Raw genomic sequence first — 22,443 nt, forward strand, 5'->3', positions numbered from 1 at the left:
CTAAGTTTTTAATCTTTGCTTTTTGATATTTATTATTAATTTTCTATCTTTAAGAATCTAATCTTCAATATCCATTTTCACTCAGGGATTTGATTACTGGCTTGATAGCTCTCTCCCCTTTTGACTCTTCCCTTTTCTCCTCCTGGTCACCTCTATCACCCTCCTCCCTTTTCTCTTCTCTATATAACTGTGAATTTCTCTGGGTATTCTTAGCTGTGGAGAGGACTTAGGGACTTTATTACTGGCTTGACTTCTCTCTCCACTTTTGTCTCTTCCCTTTTCTCCTCCTGGTCACCTCTATCTCCCTCCTCTTTTCTCTCTACAACTCTGTGAAACTCTCTGTGTGTTTCTGGCTGTTCATAGTTGTTTCACCACTAACCTGGGGGTTTTATCTTCTATGCTGTATGGATGGAGAAGTCGTGAGGCTACAGTAAGATTGGGAACAAAACCCAGAGGTAGGAGGCTCAACTCCAGAACTTTAGAATATCAGAGAATTCCTGACTCAGGGAACATTAATAGACAAGAGCCCACCTTAAAGACTCCATACCTACACTGAAACCAAGCTCCACCAAAAGCCAGCAAGTTTCAGTTCAAGACACCACACTAATTCTCCAGCAAAATAGGAACACAACCCTGAACATTAAAAGATGGGCAGCCCAAAGCTATACCAAACCCACAGACAACCCAAAACTACTACTGAACATCTCATGGCACTCTGGAGAGAAGAGATCCAGCTCCAACCACCAGAATACAGACACAGGTTCCCCCACCCAAGAAACCTTGACAAGCTGCTGGTCCAACCCCACCCACAGTGAGCAGACTCCACAATTAAGAGGAACCACAACCTTCCAGACTACAGAAAGGGCACCCCAAACACAGCAAGCTAAGCAAAATGAAAACACAGAAATCTCCAGCAGGTGAAGAAACATGATAAAAACCCACCAAACCAAACACAAAACAGGTAAACAGGGAGTCTATCTGAAGAAGAACTCGGGATAATTATATTAAAGATGATCCAAAGTTTTGTAAACAAAATGGAGTTACAGATAAATAAACGAGACAAGGATCGAGAAGATGCAAGAAATGTTTAACAAGGATCTAGAAGAAACAAAGAAGAGTCAATCAATAACGAACAATGCAATAACTAAGATTAAAAACACTCTGGAGGAAACCAACAGCAGAATAACTGAGACAGAAGAGAGGAAAAGTGAGGTGGAAGATAGAATGGTGGAAATAAATTAAGAAGAGAGGGAAAAATAAAAAGAAATGAGGACAACCTCAGAGACCACTGGGACAATGTTAAACGCCCCAACAGCTGAATCATACATGTCCCAGAAGAAGAAGAAGACAAAAAGAAAGGGCATGAGAAAGCACTTGAGGAGATAATGGTTGAAAACTTCCCTAAAATGGGGAAGGAAATAGCCAACCAAGTCCAAAAAACTCAGAGAATCCCAAACAGGATGAACCCAAGGCAAAACACCACAAGACACATATTAATCAAACTAACAAAAATTATACACAAAGACCAAATATTAAAAGCAGCAAGGGAGAAGCAATAAATCATACACAAGGGGATCCCCATAAGGATAACAGCTGATCTTTCAAAAGAAACTCTTCTGATTAGAAGGGAATGGCAGGGCATATTTAAAGTGATGAAAGAGAAAAACCTACAACCAAGATTACTCTACCCAGCATGGATCTCATTCAGATATGAAGGAGAATTCAAAAGCTTTAAAGACAAGCAAAAGCTGAGAGAATTCAGCACCACCAAACCAGCTCTTCAACAAATGCTAAAGAATCTTCTCTAGACAGAAAACACAGAGGTTTATAAAAATGAACCCAAAATAACAAAGTAAATGGTAATGGGATCATACTTATCAATAATTTACCTTATACATAAATGGGTTAAATGCTCCAACCAAGAGACAAAGACTAGCCAAATGGATACAAAACAAAACCCCTATATATGCTATCGACAAGAGACCCACATCAAACCTAGGCACACATACAGATTGAAAGTGAGAGGCTGGAAGATGATATTTCATGCAAATGGAGACCAAAAGAAAGCAGGAGTAGCAATACTCATATTAGATAAAATAGACTTTGAAATAAAAACCATGACAAGGAACAAAGAAGGACACTACATAATGATCAAGGGACTAATCCAAGAAAAAGATATAACAATTATAAATATATATGCACCGAACACAGGAGCACTTCAATAATGTAAGGCAAATGCTAACAAGTATGAAAGGGGAAATTAACAGCAACACAATAATAGTGGGGGAATTTAATACCCCATTTACACCTATGGATAGATCAGCCAAACAGAAAATTAGCAAGGAAACACAAGCTTCAAACTATGCAATGGACCAGTTAGACCTAACTGATATCTACAGGGCATTTCACCCCAAAACAATGGATTTTGCCTTTTTCTCAAGTGCACACGGAACATTCTCCAGGATAGATCATATCCTAGGCCTAAAATCTAGTCTTGGTAAATTTTAAAAACTTGAAATTGTTTCAAGCATCCTTTCTGATCACAATGCAGTAACATTAGATAATAACTACAGGGAAAAAAAACTATAAAAAACACAAACATAAGGAAGCTAAACAACATGCTTCTGAATAACCAACAGATCATAGAAGAAATCAAAAAGGAAATCAAAATATGCATAGAAACAAATGATAATGAAAACATAACAATCCAAAACCTATGGGATTCAATAAAAGCAATGCTAAGAGGGAGGTTCATAGCAATACAAGCCTACCTCAAGAAACAAGAGAAACATCAAATAAACAACCTAACTTTACACATAAGCAACTAGAAAACAACAACAACAACAACAATAAAACCCAAAGTTAGTAGAAGGAAAGAAATCATAAAAATCAGAGCAGAAATAAATGAAAAAGAAATGAAGTGGACTATAATAAAGATAAACAAAACTAAAAGCTGGTTCTTTGAGAATATAAACAAAATAGACAAACCGTTAAACAAAATAAACAAAATAGACAAAATAGACAAGCCAGACTCATCAATGAAAAAAGGAAGAAGAATCAAATCAACAGAATTAGAAATAAAAATGGAGATATCACAACAGACAACACAGAAATACAAGAGATCATAAGAGACTACTATGATCAACTATATGTGAATAAAATGGACAACTTGGAAGAAATGGACAAAAGTCTTAGAAAAGTATAACCTTCCATAACTGAACCAGGAAGAAATAGAAAATCTGAACAGACCAATTACAAGCACGGAAATAGAAACTGTAATCAAAAATCTTCCAACAAACAAAAGCCTAGGACCAGATGGCTTCACAGGTGAATTCTACCAAAAATGTAAAGAGCTAATACCTATCCTACTCAAACTCTTCCAGAATATTGGAAGGTAAACTCTGAAACTCATTCTATGAGGCCACCATCACTCTAATACCAAAACCAGACAAAGATGCCACACACAAAAAAATAGAAGCAAACTCCAAGCTAATATCACTGATGAACATAGATGCAAAATCCTCAACAAAACTCTACCAAATAGAATCCACCAACATATTTAAAAGATCAAACATCATGACCAAGCGGGCTTTGTTTCAGGGATGCAAGGATTCTTCAATATTCACAAATCAATGTCATACACCACATTAACAAAATTAAAGATAAAAACCATATGATTATTTCAACAGATGCAGAGAAACCCATTTATGATTAAAAAAAAAAAAAAACTCTGCAGAAAGCAGGAATAGAAGGAGCATACCTCAACATAATGAAAACCACATATGACAAACCCACAGAGAACATTATCCTCAATGGTGAAAAACTACAAGGATTTTCTCTAAAATGAGGAAAAAAGGGTGCCAACTCTCACAACTACTTTTCAACAGTTTTGGAAGGCCTAGCCACAGCAATCAGAGAAGAAGAAATAGAAGGAATCCAAATTGGAAAAGAAGTGAAACTCTCACTGTTTGCAGATGACATGATCCTCTACATAGAAAACCCTAAAGACTCCACCAGAAAATTACTAGAGTTAATCAATGAATATAGTAAAGTTGCAGGATATAAAATTAATACACAGATATCACTTGAATTCCTATACACTAACAATGAAAAAACAGAAAGAGAAATTAAGGAAACAATCCCATTCACCATTGCAATGAAAAGAATAAAATACTTAGGAATAAATTTACCTGAAGAAACAAAAGACCTATATATAGAAAACTATAAAACAATGATGAAAGAAATCAAAGATGACACAAATAGATGGAGAAATATACCATGTTCGTGATTGGAAGAATCAATGTAGTGAAAATAACTACACTACCCAAAGCAATCTATAGATTCAATGCAATTCCTATAAAGCTACCAATGGTATTTTCAACAGAACTAGAACAAATAATTTCACAGTTTGTATGGAAACACAAAAAACCTCAAAGAGCCAAAGCAATCTTGAGAAAGAAGAATGGAACTGGAGGAATCAACCTGCCTGAATTCAGACTATATTACAAAGCTACAGTCATCAACACAGTATGGTATTGGCACAAAGACAGAAATATAGATCAATGGAACAAAATAGAAAGCCCAGAGATACATCCATGCACCTCTGGACACCTTATATTTTTGACAAAGGAGGCAAAAACATACAATTGAGAAAAGACAGTCTCTCTAGCAAGTGGTGCTGGGAAAATTGGTCAACCATGTGTAAAAGAATGAAACTAGAACACTTTCGAACGCCATACGCAAAAATAACTTCAAAATGGATTAAAGATCTAAATGTAACACCAGAAACTATAAAATTTTAGTGGAAAATATAGACAGAACACTTAAACCACAGGAAGATCCTCTATGTCCCAACTCCCAGAGTAATGGAAATAAAACAAAAATAAACAAATGGAACCTAATTAAACTTAAAAGCTTTTGCAAACAAAGGAAACTATAAGCAATGTGAAAAGGCAGTCTTCACAAGAAAATAACAGCAAATGAAACAACTGACAAAGAATTAATCTCCAAAATATACAAGCAGCCCATGCAACTCAATACCAGAAAAACAAATAACCCAGTCAAAAAATGGCCAAATAACTAGAGACATTTCTCCAAAGAAGACATACAGATGGCTAATAAACACGTGAAAAGATGCTCAACATCACTCGTTATTAGAGAAATGCAAATCAAAACCATGATGAGGTATCATCTCATGCCAGTCAGAATGGCCACCAACAAAATGTCTACAAACAATAAATGTTGGAGAGGGTGTGGAGTAAAGGGAACTCTCTTACACTGTTGGTGGGAATGCATACTGGTACAGCCATTATGGAGAACCATATGGAGATTTCTTATAAAACTACAAATAGAACTGTCATATGACCCAGCAATCCCACTGCTGGGCATGTACACCAAGAAAACCAGAATTGAAAGAGACACATGTACCCCAATGTTCACTGCAGCACTGTTTACAATAGGTAGGACATGAAAACAACCAAGGTGTCCATTGGCAGATGCATGGAAGTTGTGGTACATAAACACAATGGAATATTATGCAACTATAAAAGGGAAGACATTTGAGTCAGTTCTAATGAGGTGGATAAACTGGAATCTATCATACAGAGTGAAGTAAGTGAGAAAGAGAAATACCAATTCAGTATAATAACACATATATATGGAATTTACAAAGATGGTAATGACAATCCTATATACAAGGCAGCAAAAGAGACACAGATGTAAAGAACAGACTTTTGGACTCTGTGGGAGAAGGTGAAAGTGGGATAATTTGGGAGAATATCACTGAAACATGTATATTACCATATGTAAAATAGATGACCATGCAAGTTCAATGCATGGAGCAGAGCACCCAAAGTCAGTCAGTGCTCTGGGACAACCCAGAGAGATGGGGTAGGGAGGGAGATGAGTGCGGGGTTCAGGATTGGCAGACATATGTGCACCTGTAGCTGACTCATGTCGATGAATGGCAAAAACCATCACAATACTGTAAAGTTAATTATTCTTCAATTAAAATAGTTAAATTTTTTTTTAAGTCAAGAAACAGGATTCTGGCCCCACATAGGTGAGGTTCACATGGAAGAAATTATTTCAGTATACCCAGACGCTTGCATATTTCTAAACTTAGAAAAGTGTTAAATTCCTTAACTTGAAAGATATATGATTTTCCCTAATTAACAGTAATCTTTGACATTGAGACTACCTGCCCCACTGTATTGCAAACTCCTACATAACTTGACTGCTTCCCCCACTGCCTCAAAGCAGTTTCTCAGGACTACTTGAGATGCTGTCTCCTGGGCTTGAAGTCCTAAACATTCCCACCAAATAAAACATAACTGTCAATTTCTAGGTTGTGACTTGTTTTTTCAGTCAACATTCTAAGCCTCATTTTTAGAAATCATAATGTTGAAAGGCATATAACATGTCAGTATGTGTGCTGCCAAAGGGAGCCCAGCACACAACATATTAAAAATACAAAAATTAAGGCTGAGATAAAAATCATGGTACATTTTATCCACTGCAATTACCAATAGCAAATACAACAGTATTTACTTAAGTATTTTGTTTGAACACGATCAGGCCACTTTTTAAATCTAAGAAAGTTTTCTCATATCTACAGTATGCCCCTCCATAAACAAACCAGATTCTAAATACTTAATATAAAATTTAAATATTTATTTTTACTTCTATGGTCAAGTAATAGAAAAATGTGAAATAACAGTATGGTGGTTTCTCAAAAATCTAGAGTTGCTATATGACCCAGCAATTCCACTCCTGGGCATACATCTGGACAAAACTATAATTCAAAAAGATACACACACACCAATGTTCCCAGTAGCATTATTTACAACAGCCAAGACATGGAAGAAACATTAATGCCCATGGACAGATGAATGGATAAAGAAGATGTATGTGTACACACACACACACATATATATATATAATGGAATACTACTCAGCCATAAAAAAATGAAAGAATGCCACCTGTAGCAACATGGATCGAAACACAGATTATCATACTAAGGTAAGTGAGAAAGAGAGAGACAAATACCATATGATATCACTTATATGTGGAATCTAAAATATGACACATATGATCTTATTTACAAAACAGAAACAGATTTACAGATATAGGGAGCAGATTTTTGGTTGCTTGCCAAGGGCAGGGAAGTAGGAGAGGCATGGTTTGTGAGTTTGGGGTTAGCAGATGCAAGCTACTGCATATAAAACGGATACACAACAAGGTCCTACTGTGTAGCACAGGAAACTATATTCAATATCCCATATAAACCACAGTGTAAAATATATCACATATATATATAACTGAATCACCTCACTATATACCAGAAACTAATACAACATTGTAAGTCAACTATACTTCAATTTAAAAAAAAGAAAGTCTCTGGATCTAATATAGGATTTCAAATAAAAACCATTCCAAAATTCATTTCATGCAATTTCTTACACTGTTCAACATGCTGGAGGAAAACCCAATGATAATATTCTCTGATTAAGATTTATTCTTAAACCATATAATTTTTAAAAACTGACCACAAAAACAAAATATGAAAACAATCTGCTTTGCAAAATCTGAAAGCTTAAGTCAGATTTAAAATTAAGTACATATAGACACTGAGAATTATAACTTATAAAACATATTTTTAATGGAGTTATTTAAAGTTTCCTTTGAGTCTTATTTTAAAAAACATCATTTTGACATATACTCACTTACTTACCCACAGCTTATCTAGACAAAACTGTTTAACTGCCTAAACAGGTAGCAAATGAATATAATAGCAGGAGATGAGATGTTTAAACATCAAAGTTCATCTCAATATATCTCATTTCCATGGGTCAGTGGTGAAAAGATGGAATAACCCCTACAGCAATTTTGTAAAGCAGTCTGTCAAACTTTTATTTAAATTAGTTAATTGAATTTATTTAAATAAAATCAAATTTTAAAATCCACAGAATCATGCTGGACAACACAGATATAAAATATAAACATATTTCTACCAACACAGAAAGTTCAACTGACTATCACCACTATAAAGCTTCATGCATCTTTGGTGGCTAAAGCTGTTCCTCCATAATCGTGAACCTTGGCACACAATCATTTGGATCACAATTAATTCCTAAGTGATTAATTGAAAGCTTCTAGGTAGACATTGTAAAATAAATCTGAACCCTTAACAATAAATACTGAAAAACACAATTAGACAGCAGGGTTCCAAAATAAATAACATATATAATAAAGATATTGTTAGCTTGGTGGGACCAGCTCCTCAGAAATAATTAACTGTATCTCAATCATCTCCCTTCAACTACTAGTCCCATACCTATACAATACTAGGCGTTTAAAGAATGTTAAAAAAAAGAGGGGTTTGCTTAACCCCAAAATGGGATGTCCTATTTTGTTTCACAATAACTAAAACTTTCGACTTAGATATGAAAGAAAACTCACACAAAAGCAAAAACATTTTTAAAAAGATACCTGTCTGATATACCTTTTTCCACAAAATTCAAGTACAGGATGATCTTTTGTCCTAAATCATCTACTATTTCTTTACCATTGAGAGTATCATAGGCTGTCTTGGATTCTTCTACAGTTTTGTATCTTACACATGAGTAGGGTTTATTAGGTGGCATTAAGAGAGCATCCACCAATCCACATTTCTCTAAAACCGGAAGCAGTTGGTTCCTACTCACTTGATTACCCAAACCACCATTGGCAACAATCAGACTCTAAAAAGACAAAAAAAGAAAGTAATATGAGCAGTTGATATCAACCTGTTATTTTTAAATAACATTTTAAAATAAAATATTGTAAATGATACTGATTTTTAAATAGCCTTTTAGTGACCATAAACACAAATTAAAAGATAACTTTCACTGTTCATAAATTTAACATAATGAAACAGAAAGAAGAGGTAGAGAGGAGAAGAAACGAGGATTTACATAAATCTTGCTTTTTGGCTAGACACTGTGCTATATATTTTTATACTCAATCTTCATTAAAACAATCTTCACAACAATCTTGTATGTGCTCAGTCACATCGACTCTTTGTGGCCCCACAGACTATAGCCCACCAAGCTCTTCTGTCCATGGAGTTTTCCAGGCAAGAATACTTCAGGGGATCTTCCCAATCAAGGGACTGAACCTGCATCCCTGCAACTCCTTCATTGGCAGGTAGATTCATCACTAGCACAACCTGAGAAGCCCTCACAATAATCCTACAAAGTGGGTAATATTAGCCCCACTTCATATGGAAAGAAACTAAAAATCAGAAAATGAGGTTAAGGTAGTAATTGTTTGGGGCTGAATTTCAAATTTACTTCTGTCAGTTTCCAGAATCTATACTTTTTGATATAACCATTATACAATGTTTACTAAAAACTAAAGGTAAAGGTACTGGCTCAAAGAAAAAAACAACTACGAGTTCTATTGAATACGAATTAGGAAAAGTTTCCTGTATCTGGATAATCCAGTCATTTTGCAATTAAATTTTTTTTCTTTGAAAATATCATGCTTACTTCCTTGTCATTTGCAATCCTGTTCAACTTTACTCAAGGAATTTGGTGGGGAAGAGGTCTCCTATTTTTATCCTGATGCTTGAAGCCTCATAGTCTCTATACTTAAAAACATTCTTCACCATGTTAAGATCTTGAAATTCTGAAGCATAACAAAAGTAAACAACTAATGGCCTACCCGCGTCAGTTTCATCATTTACACCAGACACTGGCAAAGCTTTTCTGAAAAATGCCAGAGAGTAAATATTCTAGGTTTCACACATCATACAAGGCTCTGTCACATAGTTCCATTAATTATTTTTTGTTGTTCAGTCATCCAGTTGTGTCCAACTCTTTGCAACCCCAGGGACTGCAGCATGCCAGGTCTCCCTGTCCCTCATCATCTCCTGAAGTTTGCCCAAGTTCATGTCCATTGCATCAGTGTTGACATCCAGCCATCTCATTCTCTGACACCCTCTTCTTCTGCCCTCAATCTTTTCCAAGCATCAGGGACTTTTCTAATGAGTCGGCTGTTTGCACCAGTTGACCAAAATACTGGAGCTTCAGCTTCAGCATCAGTTCTTCCAAAGTGTATTCAGGGTTGATTTCCCTTAAGATTAACTGGTTTGATCTCCTTGCCGTCCAAGGGACTTTCAGGAGTCTTCTCTAGCACCATAGTTTGCAGGCATCAATTCTTTGATGTTCTACCTTCTTTACAGTCCAGCTCTCACAACTGTGCATGACCACTGGGGAGACCACAGCCTTGACTATTACAAACCTTTTGTCAGCAGAGTAATGTGTCTGCATTTCAATATACTGTCTAGGTTTGTCATAGTTTTCCAGCCAAGAAGCAATCATCTTCTGATTTCTTGGCTGCAGTTACCATCTGCAGTGATTTTAGAGCCCAAGAGAAGGAAATCTGTCACTACTTCCACCTTTTCCCCTTCTATTTTCCATGCAGTAATAGGGCAGGATGCCGTGATCTTATTATTAATATTTAGTTTTAAGCTAGCTATTTCACTCTCCTCCTTCACCCTTATCAAGAGGTTGATCAAGAGGTTCTTTAGTGCCTCTTCACTTTTTGCCACTAGAGTGGTATCATCCATGTAACTGAGATTGTTGATGCTTCTCCCGCCTATCTTGATTCTAGCTTATAACTCATCCAGCCTGGCATTTCTCATAATGTGCTCAGCGTACAGGTTAAATAAACAGGGTGACAGCAGACAGCCCTGTCATACTTTCTTAATTCTGAACCAATCAGTTGTTCTGTACAGGGTTCTAACTGTTGCTTCATGACCCACAGAAAGGTTTCTCAGGAGACAGGTTAAATGTGTCTGGTATTCCCATCTCTTTGAGAGCTTTCCACAATTTGTTATGATCCACACAGTCAAAGGCTTTAGTATAGTTGATGAAACAGAGATAGATGTTTTTCTGGAATTCCCTTGCTTTCTCTATTATCAGGCGAGTGTTGGCAATTTGATCTCTGGTTACTATGCCCTTTCTAAACCCAGGTAGATCGTCTGGAAGTTCTTGGTTCATGTATTGCTGAAGCCCAGTGTGCAAGATTTTAAGCATAACCTTACTAGCATGGGAGATGAGTGCAACTGTCTGATGGTTTGAACATTCTTTAGTACTACCCTTCTTGGGGACTGGAATGAGGATTGACCTTTTCCAGTCCTGTAGCCACTGCTGGGTCTTCTAGATGTGCTGATATATTGAGTGCAGCACTTTGACAGCATCATCCTTTGGGGTTGTGAACAGCTACTAGAATTCCATCGCATCCACTAGCTTTCTTAACAGCAGTGCTTCCTAAGTAAGGCCCACTTGACTTCACACTCCAGAATATCTGGCCCTGGGCTCTGGGTAACTGATCACACTATCATACTTATCCAGTTCATCAAGATCTTTTTTGTACAATTCTTCTGTGTATTCTTTCCATCTCTTCTTGATCTCTTCAGCATCTACTAAGTCTCTATTTAGTTGTAATTTTTTAACAACCCTTAAAATGTAAAACTCTTTCTTAGCTAACAAGTCAGATTTGACCTGAAGACAGTAGTCTGCCAACACTTGATTTATATGAAGCTGGAGTTTAGAACATAATGTATCAGTTTCATATGTATAAAATGAGAAGGTTCATATCTAGAACCTTGTTTTAAAAGAATATAAAAGAAATTATTATAAAATTGGATAATAAGTAAAACTCTGCTCTGTTATGGGGCAGCCAATAGTTTATATGTACGGTGGCTCAGTGGTAAAGAATCCACCCGCAGTGTAGGAGAAACAGGTTTGATCCCTGGGTGGGGAAGGTGCCCTGGAGAAGGAAACGTCAACCCACTCCAGTATTATTGCCTGGGAAATCCCATGGACAGAGGAGCCTGGCAGACTACCATCCATGGGGTTTCAAAAGAGCTGAACAGGACTTAATGACAAAAGAACATGTAAGTATATACACACACACACACAATAAACATACTAATACAATACTATAAAATATGGTATAAAATTTAGTCTCAGATGGTTTATCCTGGATTCATTAAGTGAGATTATAAATTAAAGTACCAGAATAGCTTTGGTCATATGTAGCCATAATACAAAAATATTTCCAGTATTCCCAAATCTAAGGACACACAAGTTTTGTAACTGACAAGGATCCATAGCCCTACCTAGGAATTGGGGAAGACAGTGAGAGGTGACCTGAGGAGTAGCAGTACTCAGAAATGCTGTCCAAGTGATTTGTGGGCAATGCTAAAGTCAAACCACACAAAAACAAGTGCAATGCGGGAAGGAAGGGAGGAACTTACTTACTATTTCATGTGGGCTATACAATTAATGCTTACTTTAATAAACAGTTGTTCAGTCAAGCAATTTTTCCAGTAATATGAAGAAAAGAATTCAGATTTTTTTAAAGTTATCTCAGTCCTGATAGGTTGAGGACCATGGCTCTAGAAAAACCTAACAATCTCTATAACATTGTACAAAGATACCTACGTGCATGCGTGCTAAGTTGCTTTAGTCATGTGTGACTCTGTGCAACCCTAAGGACTGCAGCCTGCCAGGCTCCTCTGTCCACAGGTTCTCTAGGCAAGATCACTGGAGTGGATTGCCATGCCTCCTCCAAGGGATCTTCTGACCCAGGGATCAAACCTACGTCTCTTAAGACTCCTGTACTGGCAGGCGGGTTCTTTACCACTATTACCACCGGGAAGTCCACAAAGATATCTATATTTATGACATATAGTAAAAAAAGCATTTGTTCTCCTCTAGATATATAATATATAATTGGAAGTCCTTCTACAAATGTTTTCTCTTCCTTTAAAAGTACTGAGGAGAAAAAAATAATCAAGTCCAAATAAAATGACACTTTGGGAGCCATGAAGATGAGGTTAAAACTTCTAAAGATCTAAAAGAGAAGTTCATCTCAACCAGAAACAAGTTTCAGAGGCAGCAAAGAAACCCATTTCTTTTCTTACTACTTTTCTACACAACCCCTGTAAGGGGAAAAAAAGCCAGTTATGCTTGAGAATTGATGAAAATAGAGTATGTCATTAATCTTCTGAAAGCCTCACAGCCGCAGTGGCTCTTGGCAGTAAGTGTGTGCATATATATTAATTCTAATCTATTATCTACTCCATCCTTTTTTGTGGGATTTGGTTTAAATTATCTGAAGTTATTAATTTGTGTGTGTGTGTGTGCTTTTATTGAAGGTCTTCTTCAGGAAAGGAAAAGTCCTCCACTAGGCTGGTTTTTAGATGATGCCTTACAACTGTTTCTTCAGTGCTTAGTGTTTGATAAGGATTTTGCATCTGCAAAGCACATTTCTTATCAGCCCCATCTTGGCGCTCCTGCTCTCCACTGCAGAACCAGGCCACAGGAACGCATCTCACACCACAAGCAGCTTACCTAATTACATTAAACTGTATTTCATCGGTTGTGGAGCCCACGAGCCACCCAGCATCGTCAGCACAGGCAGCGGGAGCAGGAGTACCTGGAGGCCCGTGACCATGAGGGAACAGTACAGGAGCCTGGGCGTGAGGCACACTGTGCAAGGACACCACGGGTGGGTGAGCCTGAAGCTACTAATATGTAAAGAAATCTAAGCAGGGCTAATACTAAAGCTCCACTCATTCCTAAACTGCGATGCAGCACAGAAGACAGAACAAGAGTGACAGAAGAGTACTAGTCTGAGAATCAAGAGATCTAAGTTTTGATCTCAGCTTCACCTTCTAAACTGTATGTCTTTGGCCCTCAGTAGTAAGTTCCCTTACTATCCTTATCCTATATCTTTACAATCAGAACGAATAGCATAAGAATACTTTATACTCATATGGTATTTCAATGACTAGGAAGTACTATCATACACATGTTCTCTTTAGAATCTAACAACCCAATGTAATAAAAAGGTATGTAATAGTATGTCCTTACAAATGAAGAAAGCTGAGGTCAAAGGGTACTGCTCATGTACAAATGAGTGGAGAAGCTAAGAGTTAAGCTAACTTCTCCTCATTCATAGCCCAGGAAGAGTTGTGTGTGTGTGTGTGTGTGTGTGTGTATACATGCATACATATATATCATTTAATCATTGCCCATCAGAAATATAAAAAGGTTTTATAAATAAAATCTGATAAATAAAAAAATGTTTCACAGCATATAATCAAAATACTTTATAATAGAGATGAAGTTAGGAATAGAAGAAAGAAGACTGCATTAGGGTACAAAAGATCTAGCTTTAGATTTCAACTCAGCACCTTATGTCAATGGACATATCACAACCTCTCAGAACCTTAGTTTTCTCACCTATCTCACAATGACTTCTAGGAAATTAAATATAATAATGAATATAAGTATGCTTTATAAACTGTAAATAGATATATGGTGTTATTGTTATTAATGCAGAATTGCAGTTTCCTCTAGTTCAAACAACACAATCAATGGAAATTCAAGCTATACTAGGCTATGTCCCAAAACAGAAAGTTAGAAGCTCCTATCATATATATATATATATATATATATATATATACACACATTTAACAGAGATTGTAACACATGATGGAACTTCTTCTCTGAGCAATTATTAACAATGCTACTTAGAACACAATAACATGACAATACATTTAAATTCAAATTATAATAATAGTTCTAGGTTACCTGAGTAGCATAAGATACTGTCTCAATGCCTTCATGTCTCAGCAAAGTATGCCTGGCTTTAATTTGTTTCCTTAAGAGTTTCTTCTCAGTTTTACTGAGTTTGTAATTACTTTGGTGGTTGCTATCCATGACAATCCTGGAGGAAAAAAGAAAGGACAAAATGTCAATCTTAGGAATCAGAAAGGGATAGTTATAATACTGTTCATGTATTTTATACTTTATAAATGTTTCTATGTGACAATTTTTAAACACCTACTATACTTTTCACCAACCAAGAGAAGTGAGAACAAACAGATGCATGGACAACAAAGGAATATTTAAGAAGGTAAGAAAGAAGCAAGAACATCTAACAGCATCCCTGGTAGGTTCTACAAAACAGTCCGTGCTTTAGTGCTATTAAGTGGGCTGTTTTCCCATATCCAATCTCTTTATTTATGAAGTCATAAGTAAAATGCGCCAGACAAATCTCACATGTTCTTGTTATTGTTGTTCAGTCACTAAGTCGTATCCTACTCTTTGCAGCTTCATGGAGTGCAGCACACCAGGCTTCCCTGTCCTTTACTTTCTCCTGGCGTTTGCTCAAACTCATGTCCACTGAGTCAGTAATGCCATCCAACCGTCTCATCCTCTGCTGCCCCCTTCTCTTCCTGCCCTCAGTCTTTCCCAGCATCAGGTTCTTTTCCAATGAGTCAGCTCTTTCCATCAGGTGGCCAAAGTACTGGAGCTTCAGCTTCAGCATCAGTTCTTTCAATAGTCAGGGCTGATTTCCTTTAGGATTGACTGGTTTGATCTCCTTGCTGTCCAAAGGACTCTAAACAGTGTTTTCCAGCATCACAATCCAAAAGCATCAATTCTTTGGCACTCAGCCTTCTTTGTGTTCCAACTCTCACATCCATACATGACTACTGGAAAAACCATAGCTTTGACTTTATGGACCTTTGTCAGCAAAGTGATGTCTCTGCTTTTGAATATGCTGTCTAGGTTTGTTATAGCTTTCCTTCCAAGGAGCAAGTGTCTTCCAATTTCATGGCTACAGTCACCATGTGCAGTGATTTTGGAGCCCAAGAAAATAAAAGCTGTCACTGTTTCCACTTTTTTCCCATCTATTTGCCATGAAGTGAAGGGACTGGATGCCATGATCTTAGTTTTTTGAATGTTGAGTTTTAAGCCAGCTTTTTCACTCTCCTCTTTTACCTTCATCAATATTAGGAAAGGAAAAAAAAAGAAACAAAACAAAAAATTCACAGTAGAATATACAGTATGATTCCATTATATAAAGTTCAAAATTCAAAAGTAAGCCATATGTTGTTCAGAAATACATATATAGCATAAAAGCAAGGAAATAATAAATACAAAGTACAGGAGAGAAGTTATTTCAGGGGAGAAGAGAGAACTACGATATGAAAGGGACACACAGAAGTATTAAAAGTATTTAAGCTAGGTGGTGGTTTAGGTGTTTATTTTATTATTTTTATAAACTCTGTATGTTAAATATTTGGTATCTATAACTGTCAAAATAACAGGTATAAGAAACCATAGAATTATGTTTTCACTTTTTAAAGATATGTCAATCAGTAAGTAGTTCCTGAGTGCTTTCCCCAAAAGGTCTTCACACTATCCAAATCAGCTCCCTGCACCATGTTTATTACAGAAGCCCGTTTTATAGCAAAATAAATACAGAATTTAACAAAATTTGTGATGTTTAATTTGTTGGCTTAATTCCTCCATCAGGATGTAAACTCCAGGAGAACAGGAATGCCAACACATAGCAGGTGCTCAATAAAAGTTTGTTAAAGGGATAAACAAATGATGAGTGAACACACACATGCCTACTTAAGGACTCAGCACTCTACAGCATACAAATTCAATACATGGTTTATGCTTTCAACACAGGTTTATAAGTTAGTTGAGGAAAACAGACAAACATTAAACAATGAAAGAATATGACATATCTTTAAGTAATTAAGTGTTAATGTTCTTTAAGAGTGATATAGAGACAAAAAAGATAAGATTGATGTTAACTGGAAAAGTTTGGGAGAACTTCAAAACAGAAGGGGACTTGAGATGAGTATCACAGGACAAGAAGATTACACAGTCATACGGAAGGGAAGGGATCCAGAGAGGCAATAAAGAACAGAAGCTAAAAACAGAAATGGATGTGTCTGGCAAAGACACTGAGTAGCGACATAATTTTTTAGAAGAGAGAATGCTGGCTGACCCACCAATTCCACTCTTCACCCACTTGAAAGCCTTCAAAGCTAGCAAACAAAATAAACTTATGAACTTAAATAAAATAATTTCAAAGTGGCTCTTAAAGAGTCAAAACTCTATTAGTTTTTATATACAGAATAAAAATGTTGAGACTACTGAAAAAACGGCAGTAATCCAGCTTAAATAATACATGTAGCACATGAGACAGGAGGTAAGGCCAGTAAAATAGGCGAGCTGGACAGCACAATAGGGAAATGAGAGGCAAGAGGACTTGCAATAATCCAGTTTAAGAAGTAGAAATGCTGTGTCTCATCCAGGGTAAAGGCTGTAGAAAGAAGGAAAAGGCAAACAGGGAGAGAGGGCAAAAGATAAGTTTTTTTTAGGCTGTGATGACTACTCAATAGGCGGTGATGACTACTCAGACACGAGGAAGAGAAGAATCGGACTGGTGGCTCAGACGGTAAAGAATCTTGCAGGAGACCTGGGTTCAATCCCTGGGTCAGGAAGATCCCCTGGAGAAGCGAATGTCTACCCATTTCAGTATTCTTGTCTGGAGAATTCCACGGACAGAGGAGCCTGGTGGGCTACAGTCCACGGAGTCACAAAGAGTGAGATCGGACTGAGTGCCTATTACTTTCACTTTGACTTTACTAACAGGACAGAGTGAGTGACAGAGAGGCTACAGTAATATCATTCCCAATTCTGACCGCAAAGTCAGAAGACGGTCAGGAAGAGCAGATCAGTAAGGGGAAGTGATAAGTCAGATTTAGGATATCATATGTTTGAATTACTGGTGAGATACACAGTTTCAATGTCTAGCTGGCAGGTGAAAATATAAAGTGGCAAAGGAGAAGAAATAGGGTTAGAAAGAAAGTTTCTGGAGTCATCATTAGACAAGAAGGAGATAGCTGAATATACATTTTTAACACTGCACTATTTGTTCTGTTTGTCCCCTTCCACTGGACTACGAGCTCTTTAATGACAAAAATTAAATATTTTTGTTTCCCCACAGCCTCCTCAGACAATATAACACAGTGTTTAGAGGTCGAAGTTCTAGTTCAAACCTCAGCTTTACCCTTTATTAGCTATCATGAACCTGTGTGAGTTACTAAGTTTTTTCTGTACTTAGGTTTCTTCACCTATAAAATAGGAATAAGAGTGCCTATTCGTGGCACATAACTCCATCCAAACCCTGCCCTAAAAAATGTGACCAAACTCTACCATGGTTTATAGTAGCATAAAGCCATATCTTAGGATGATCCCAGCTTCTCATTAAAATGAATGCCTGAACCTAGAGGTATATCAACAGATGAATGGATAAAGAAACTGCAGTACATATATACAATGGAATACTACTTAGCCATAAATAGAAACACATTTGAGTCAGTTCTAATGAGGTGGATGAACCTAGAGCCTATTATACAAAGTAAATCAGAAAGAAAAAAAAAAACAAATATTGTATTAATGCATATATATGGAATCTAGAAGGATGGTACTAACAAACTCGTTCACAGAGCAGCGATGGAGATGCAGACATAGAGAACAGATTTACGGACAAGAGTGGCGGAGAAGAGGAAGAGGGTGAGATAAATGGAAAGAGTAGCATGGATGCATCAGAGAAGGCAATGGGAAGCCACTCCAGTACTCTTGCCTGGAAAATCCCATGGATGGACGAGCCTGGTAGGCTGTAGTCCATGGAGTCACTAAGAGTCAGACACAACGAGCGACTTCACTTTCACTTATCACTTTCATGCACTGGAGAAGGAAATGGCAACCCACTCCAGTGTTCTTGCCTGGAGAATCCCAGGGACGGGGGAGCCTGGTGGGCTGCCGTCTATGGGGTCGCACAGAGTCGGACACGACTAAAGTGACTTAGCAGCAGCAGCAGCAGCATGGATGCATATACACTAACGTATGTAAATAGATAACCAATGGGAATTTGCTGTATGACTCAGGGAACTCAAACTGAGGCTCTGTAACAACTTAGAGGGGTGGAAATGGGTGGGAGACATGAGGGAGATTCAAGAAGGAGGCAACATATGTACACCTAAGGTGAATTCAAGTTGATGCATGACAGAAATCAAACCAATATTATATGCCAATCATCAATCAATTAAAAATAAGTATTTTTTTTTAAATGTTTGACTGAGAAAACTTAAAATGCTGCCAGGAAATTTTGCTATTTGTTCTAGCAACTCATAACAATGCCTCTGACCTTCCTTTTTTTTAAGGCACTTATTAAAAACAGCTTACAGTTGTGAACATGTATCAGTATCTCTTACAATTCAGAAGTTTTTCTCTCAAGGACCTGAGTGTTATTCTTTTGAAATGTATTTTGGGTTTGTTATGGTGTGCTTTTTTTTTTTTTTTTGGCTGCACCATGTGGCTTGTGAGATCTTATTTCCCTGACCAGGGATTAAACCCATACCCTTAGCAATGAAAGCATGGAGTCCTAACCACTGAACTGGCAGGGAAATTTCCCCTTTGAAATGTAATCATCAGGAAGCACAGGGCCTCTATGACCGTCTTTGTGACAGGATGGAATCCTAACTTTGATAACTGCCAGCTAACAAACAGGTGGCCTAAGTGCATTTCCACTGACCAACTCTACTGAGCTGGTACATCAGGAAGATCCCCTGGAGACGGAAATGGCAACCCATTCCAGTATTCTTGCCTAAAGAATCCCATGGACAGAGGCGCCTGCGGGGCTACCGCCCATGCGGTCACAAAGAATCACACAGGACTGAGAGACCAACACTTTCACTTTCACTCTACTGAGCGCCCCCACACACCCTAAGCACTTACAAACAAATTGGAGCAGAGCTTAGCTCTTTCCCCTACTGTCCATAATTACCTAAATAAAATCTGTTTTCACTATTTTAACTAATGTCTGGCTGTGCTACTCTCTGACATAATTTCATAACTTTCTTAAATGACTACATATGTCTATTACTAAATTACTGTTAATTTCCAGAAGAGCCAGATGAGACTGGTTTAAAGACCAAGAAAAGCTGAGGGGGCCTCAAAGAATTATCTTATTGCCATTCCATTCCAAGATCACCATTTTTGCAGTCAGCAATGAAGAATGGGGATGAATCTACTAAGAGTTTTTTTCTAAATATGTTACATGAGCAAAGACTGCAAAGTGGAAGAAATGAGAAAGAAAAGAATCTGAATACATTGTTTTAAGTCTGACACTAAGAGTCACCAGCAGATGGAGCCTCATAATCACATTTCTGGTATCCCCTTTCCCTTCTTCCCTCAGTCAGGCAATAGTACTACAAGTGAAGACAGGTCTGAGTCCCCTTAACAAGGAAAAGACTGATACCAGCTGCTGAGACCTGGAGGGGCCCCTTTCTAACAAGGCCAATTCCCTGGCCAAGGAATTTCCACTACTGCACAAAGGTGTGCACATGCCTTGCCATGTTATGGGACTGTTATGGGATGTGACAAGAGCAAGGTCACTATTTTATGAGAATATTAGCCATGCTGTGTCTGGCCTAAGCACACTCCCCATAGGATAATAAGAATTTTGCAATCGCATCTGGTCTGTAAGAAAGTTTAACCCCAATACATTCTATTGGATACTGCCCTAAGTGGAAATAATAATATATGTCTTATGGTCTCCTTGAATAAGAGCCTATAATGAACCAAGTAGTACAGACAAATGTTCCTGTGCTTGTACATAAATTAAATTAATAGCAAAGATTGGAAACAATTTGAGGCTTGGCTATAAAGTATATAGTACAGATATACAAATTACACATACAAATTTCTAGGACATACACATTATCAGTAATATGGGTTGACTCAAGGAAGGGAAAATAGGTAGACTGGGTACAGGAATGAGAAGGAGTGAAAGCTCCTCTTTTGCAACTTTTCAATTTAGTAGCTATTCAAATTGCATTATCAATTTTAAAAGGGGGGAAAAATGATTAGCAAAAACTGACCCCATCACTTGTCATATCACTTCACTTTAATTCTTTGAAGAACAACTACTCTATCTTTTTTAATGCCCTCTTTAATGTGTTTATTCTGTTTTCCTCCTTTAACTTACTAAAATGGAAGAAAAGCTATAACAAAGACGACTCGTTGGAAAAGACCCTGATGCTGGGAAAGACTGAGGGCAAGAGGAGAAGGGGACAACAGAGGATGAGATGGTTGGATGGCATCATCGATTCAATGTATAAGAGTTTGAGCAAAACTTATACAAAAGTGAAGGGCATGGTAGCCAGGAATGCTGCAGTCCACGGTGTCGCAAAATCAGACACCACTGAGCAACTGAACAACAATAAAATGATAGTAGAGATTTTTGTCTGTATTATTCACCCTGTAACACCCAGCACCTAGAGCAGGACCTAGCACATAGTAGCCAATCGATAAACTCTTACTGAGTAAGCCTAAACTTACTGAATTTGCCATCTTACGTTCTAAACCTCTTCTTCAGAATTGAGTTTGGTGGCCCTCTTCAATGTTTTCATTAATATATGATGTGCAACTATATCCCTGCATTTTCACATCATATTATAACTACTTTGTTGTGTGCTGCGTTCACCCAGAAGGCTGTCGCCTAATTGAAGGCACAGAATTTGAGTGTCTGGCATTCAGAAAGTACACAGTAAATATTTGCTAAATGAAATCAGCCAAAACTATTGGCTCACACTACGAAAAGCACAAGAGTCTCAGGGATTACTCAAAAAAAGGGCATAGGAAGATACGGCAACCCACTCCAGTGTTCTTGCCTGGAGAATCCCAGGGACGGCGGAGTCTGGTGGGCTGCCGTCTGTGGGGTCGCACAGAGTCGGACATGAAGCGACTTAGCAGCAGCAGCAGCAGACCACCAGCAACACTCTCGTCACTGCACTGGCAGGAATCAGAAAAACTCAAGCTAACACCACAGACCAATACTCCCCAGATTACAATCGCTTGTCTCCAAACCCTCCAAAAAGACTGACACAGGCACCACGGGAGCACATGCACCTCAAACTCTAACAGAACCACTCAACGCACAGACACCCTACTGCCCACGGACAATCCCTCCTCTCCCTGGTGAGGTCCGAAGCTCATGCGGCAGAAACAGGACACCGGAAAAGGCAACAAGGGAAAGCGGAGATATGCAGCCTTCGTTCCGACCAATAAGAAGTACCACAAATCTCCACCTTGGCTCAGGAGCGGTTCTCAGCAAACGAGAGCTCTCTCCTTCGCCAAGTTCTCCCACTCTAACACAGAAAACCGAGACGGATATTCTCACACAACTCACCCGGGCGCCGCCATGTTGGAGAAAAACTGCACTACATTTCCCATGAGCCTTGTGGGCGATGAACGGCGCTCCCAGAATCCCTTTCGCCTCCCAGAAACTAGCTAAAACTGTCTCTGCCAAGAGTGTTTAATTACTGAGGTGCCTCCTCTCCGGTCCAGTGAAAATTACGTTGTCTTTTGAGGGGGTGTAGTAAGCGTTGTGAGTGCAGCTTACTTGGAGTAGCTTCCCAAATGGACATGGTCAAACAGGTTTGTGTCCCTCGGGCCCTGATTAGTACCCACCTCCTCCTTGGACTGCGTGCATCTTTCTTCCTGAGTCTT

At 38.0% G+C, this 22,443-nt stretch overlaps 1 protein-coding gene across 3 annotated transcripts in view; it reads right to left on the reverse strand.

Annotated features, from left to right (window-relative positions):
• ALKBH8 (alkB homolog 8, tRNA methyltransferase) overlaps positions 1–22,229 on the reverse strand; it is a 125,320-nt gene extending 103,091 nt beyond the window's left edge. The window contains exons 1-3 of one of the 3 annotated variants that reach the window (XM_010812311.4): positions 22,124–22,229; positions 14,653–14,788; positions 8,568–8,742 (exon numbers count right to left, since the gene is read on the reverse strand). In XM_010812311.4, coding sequence (XP_010810613.3) covers positions 8,568–8,742; positions 14,653–14,788; positions 22,124–22,167 — 355 coding nt within the window. In that variant the 5' untranslated portion in view covers positions 22,168–22,229. 3 annotated transcript variants of the gene reach the window in all.
• Between the last annotated feature and the right edge of the window lie 214 nt (positions 22,230–22,443).

This window comes from Bos taurus, chromosome 15 (genome assembly GCF_002263795.3).
Source record: "Bos taurus isolate L1 Dominette 01449 registration number 42190680 breed Hereford chromosome 15, ARS-UCD2.0, whole genome shotgun sequence".
Classification (NCBI taxonomy): Eukaryota; Metazoa; Chordata; class Mammalia; order Artiodactyla; family Bovidae; genus Bos; species Bos taurus.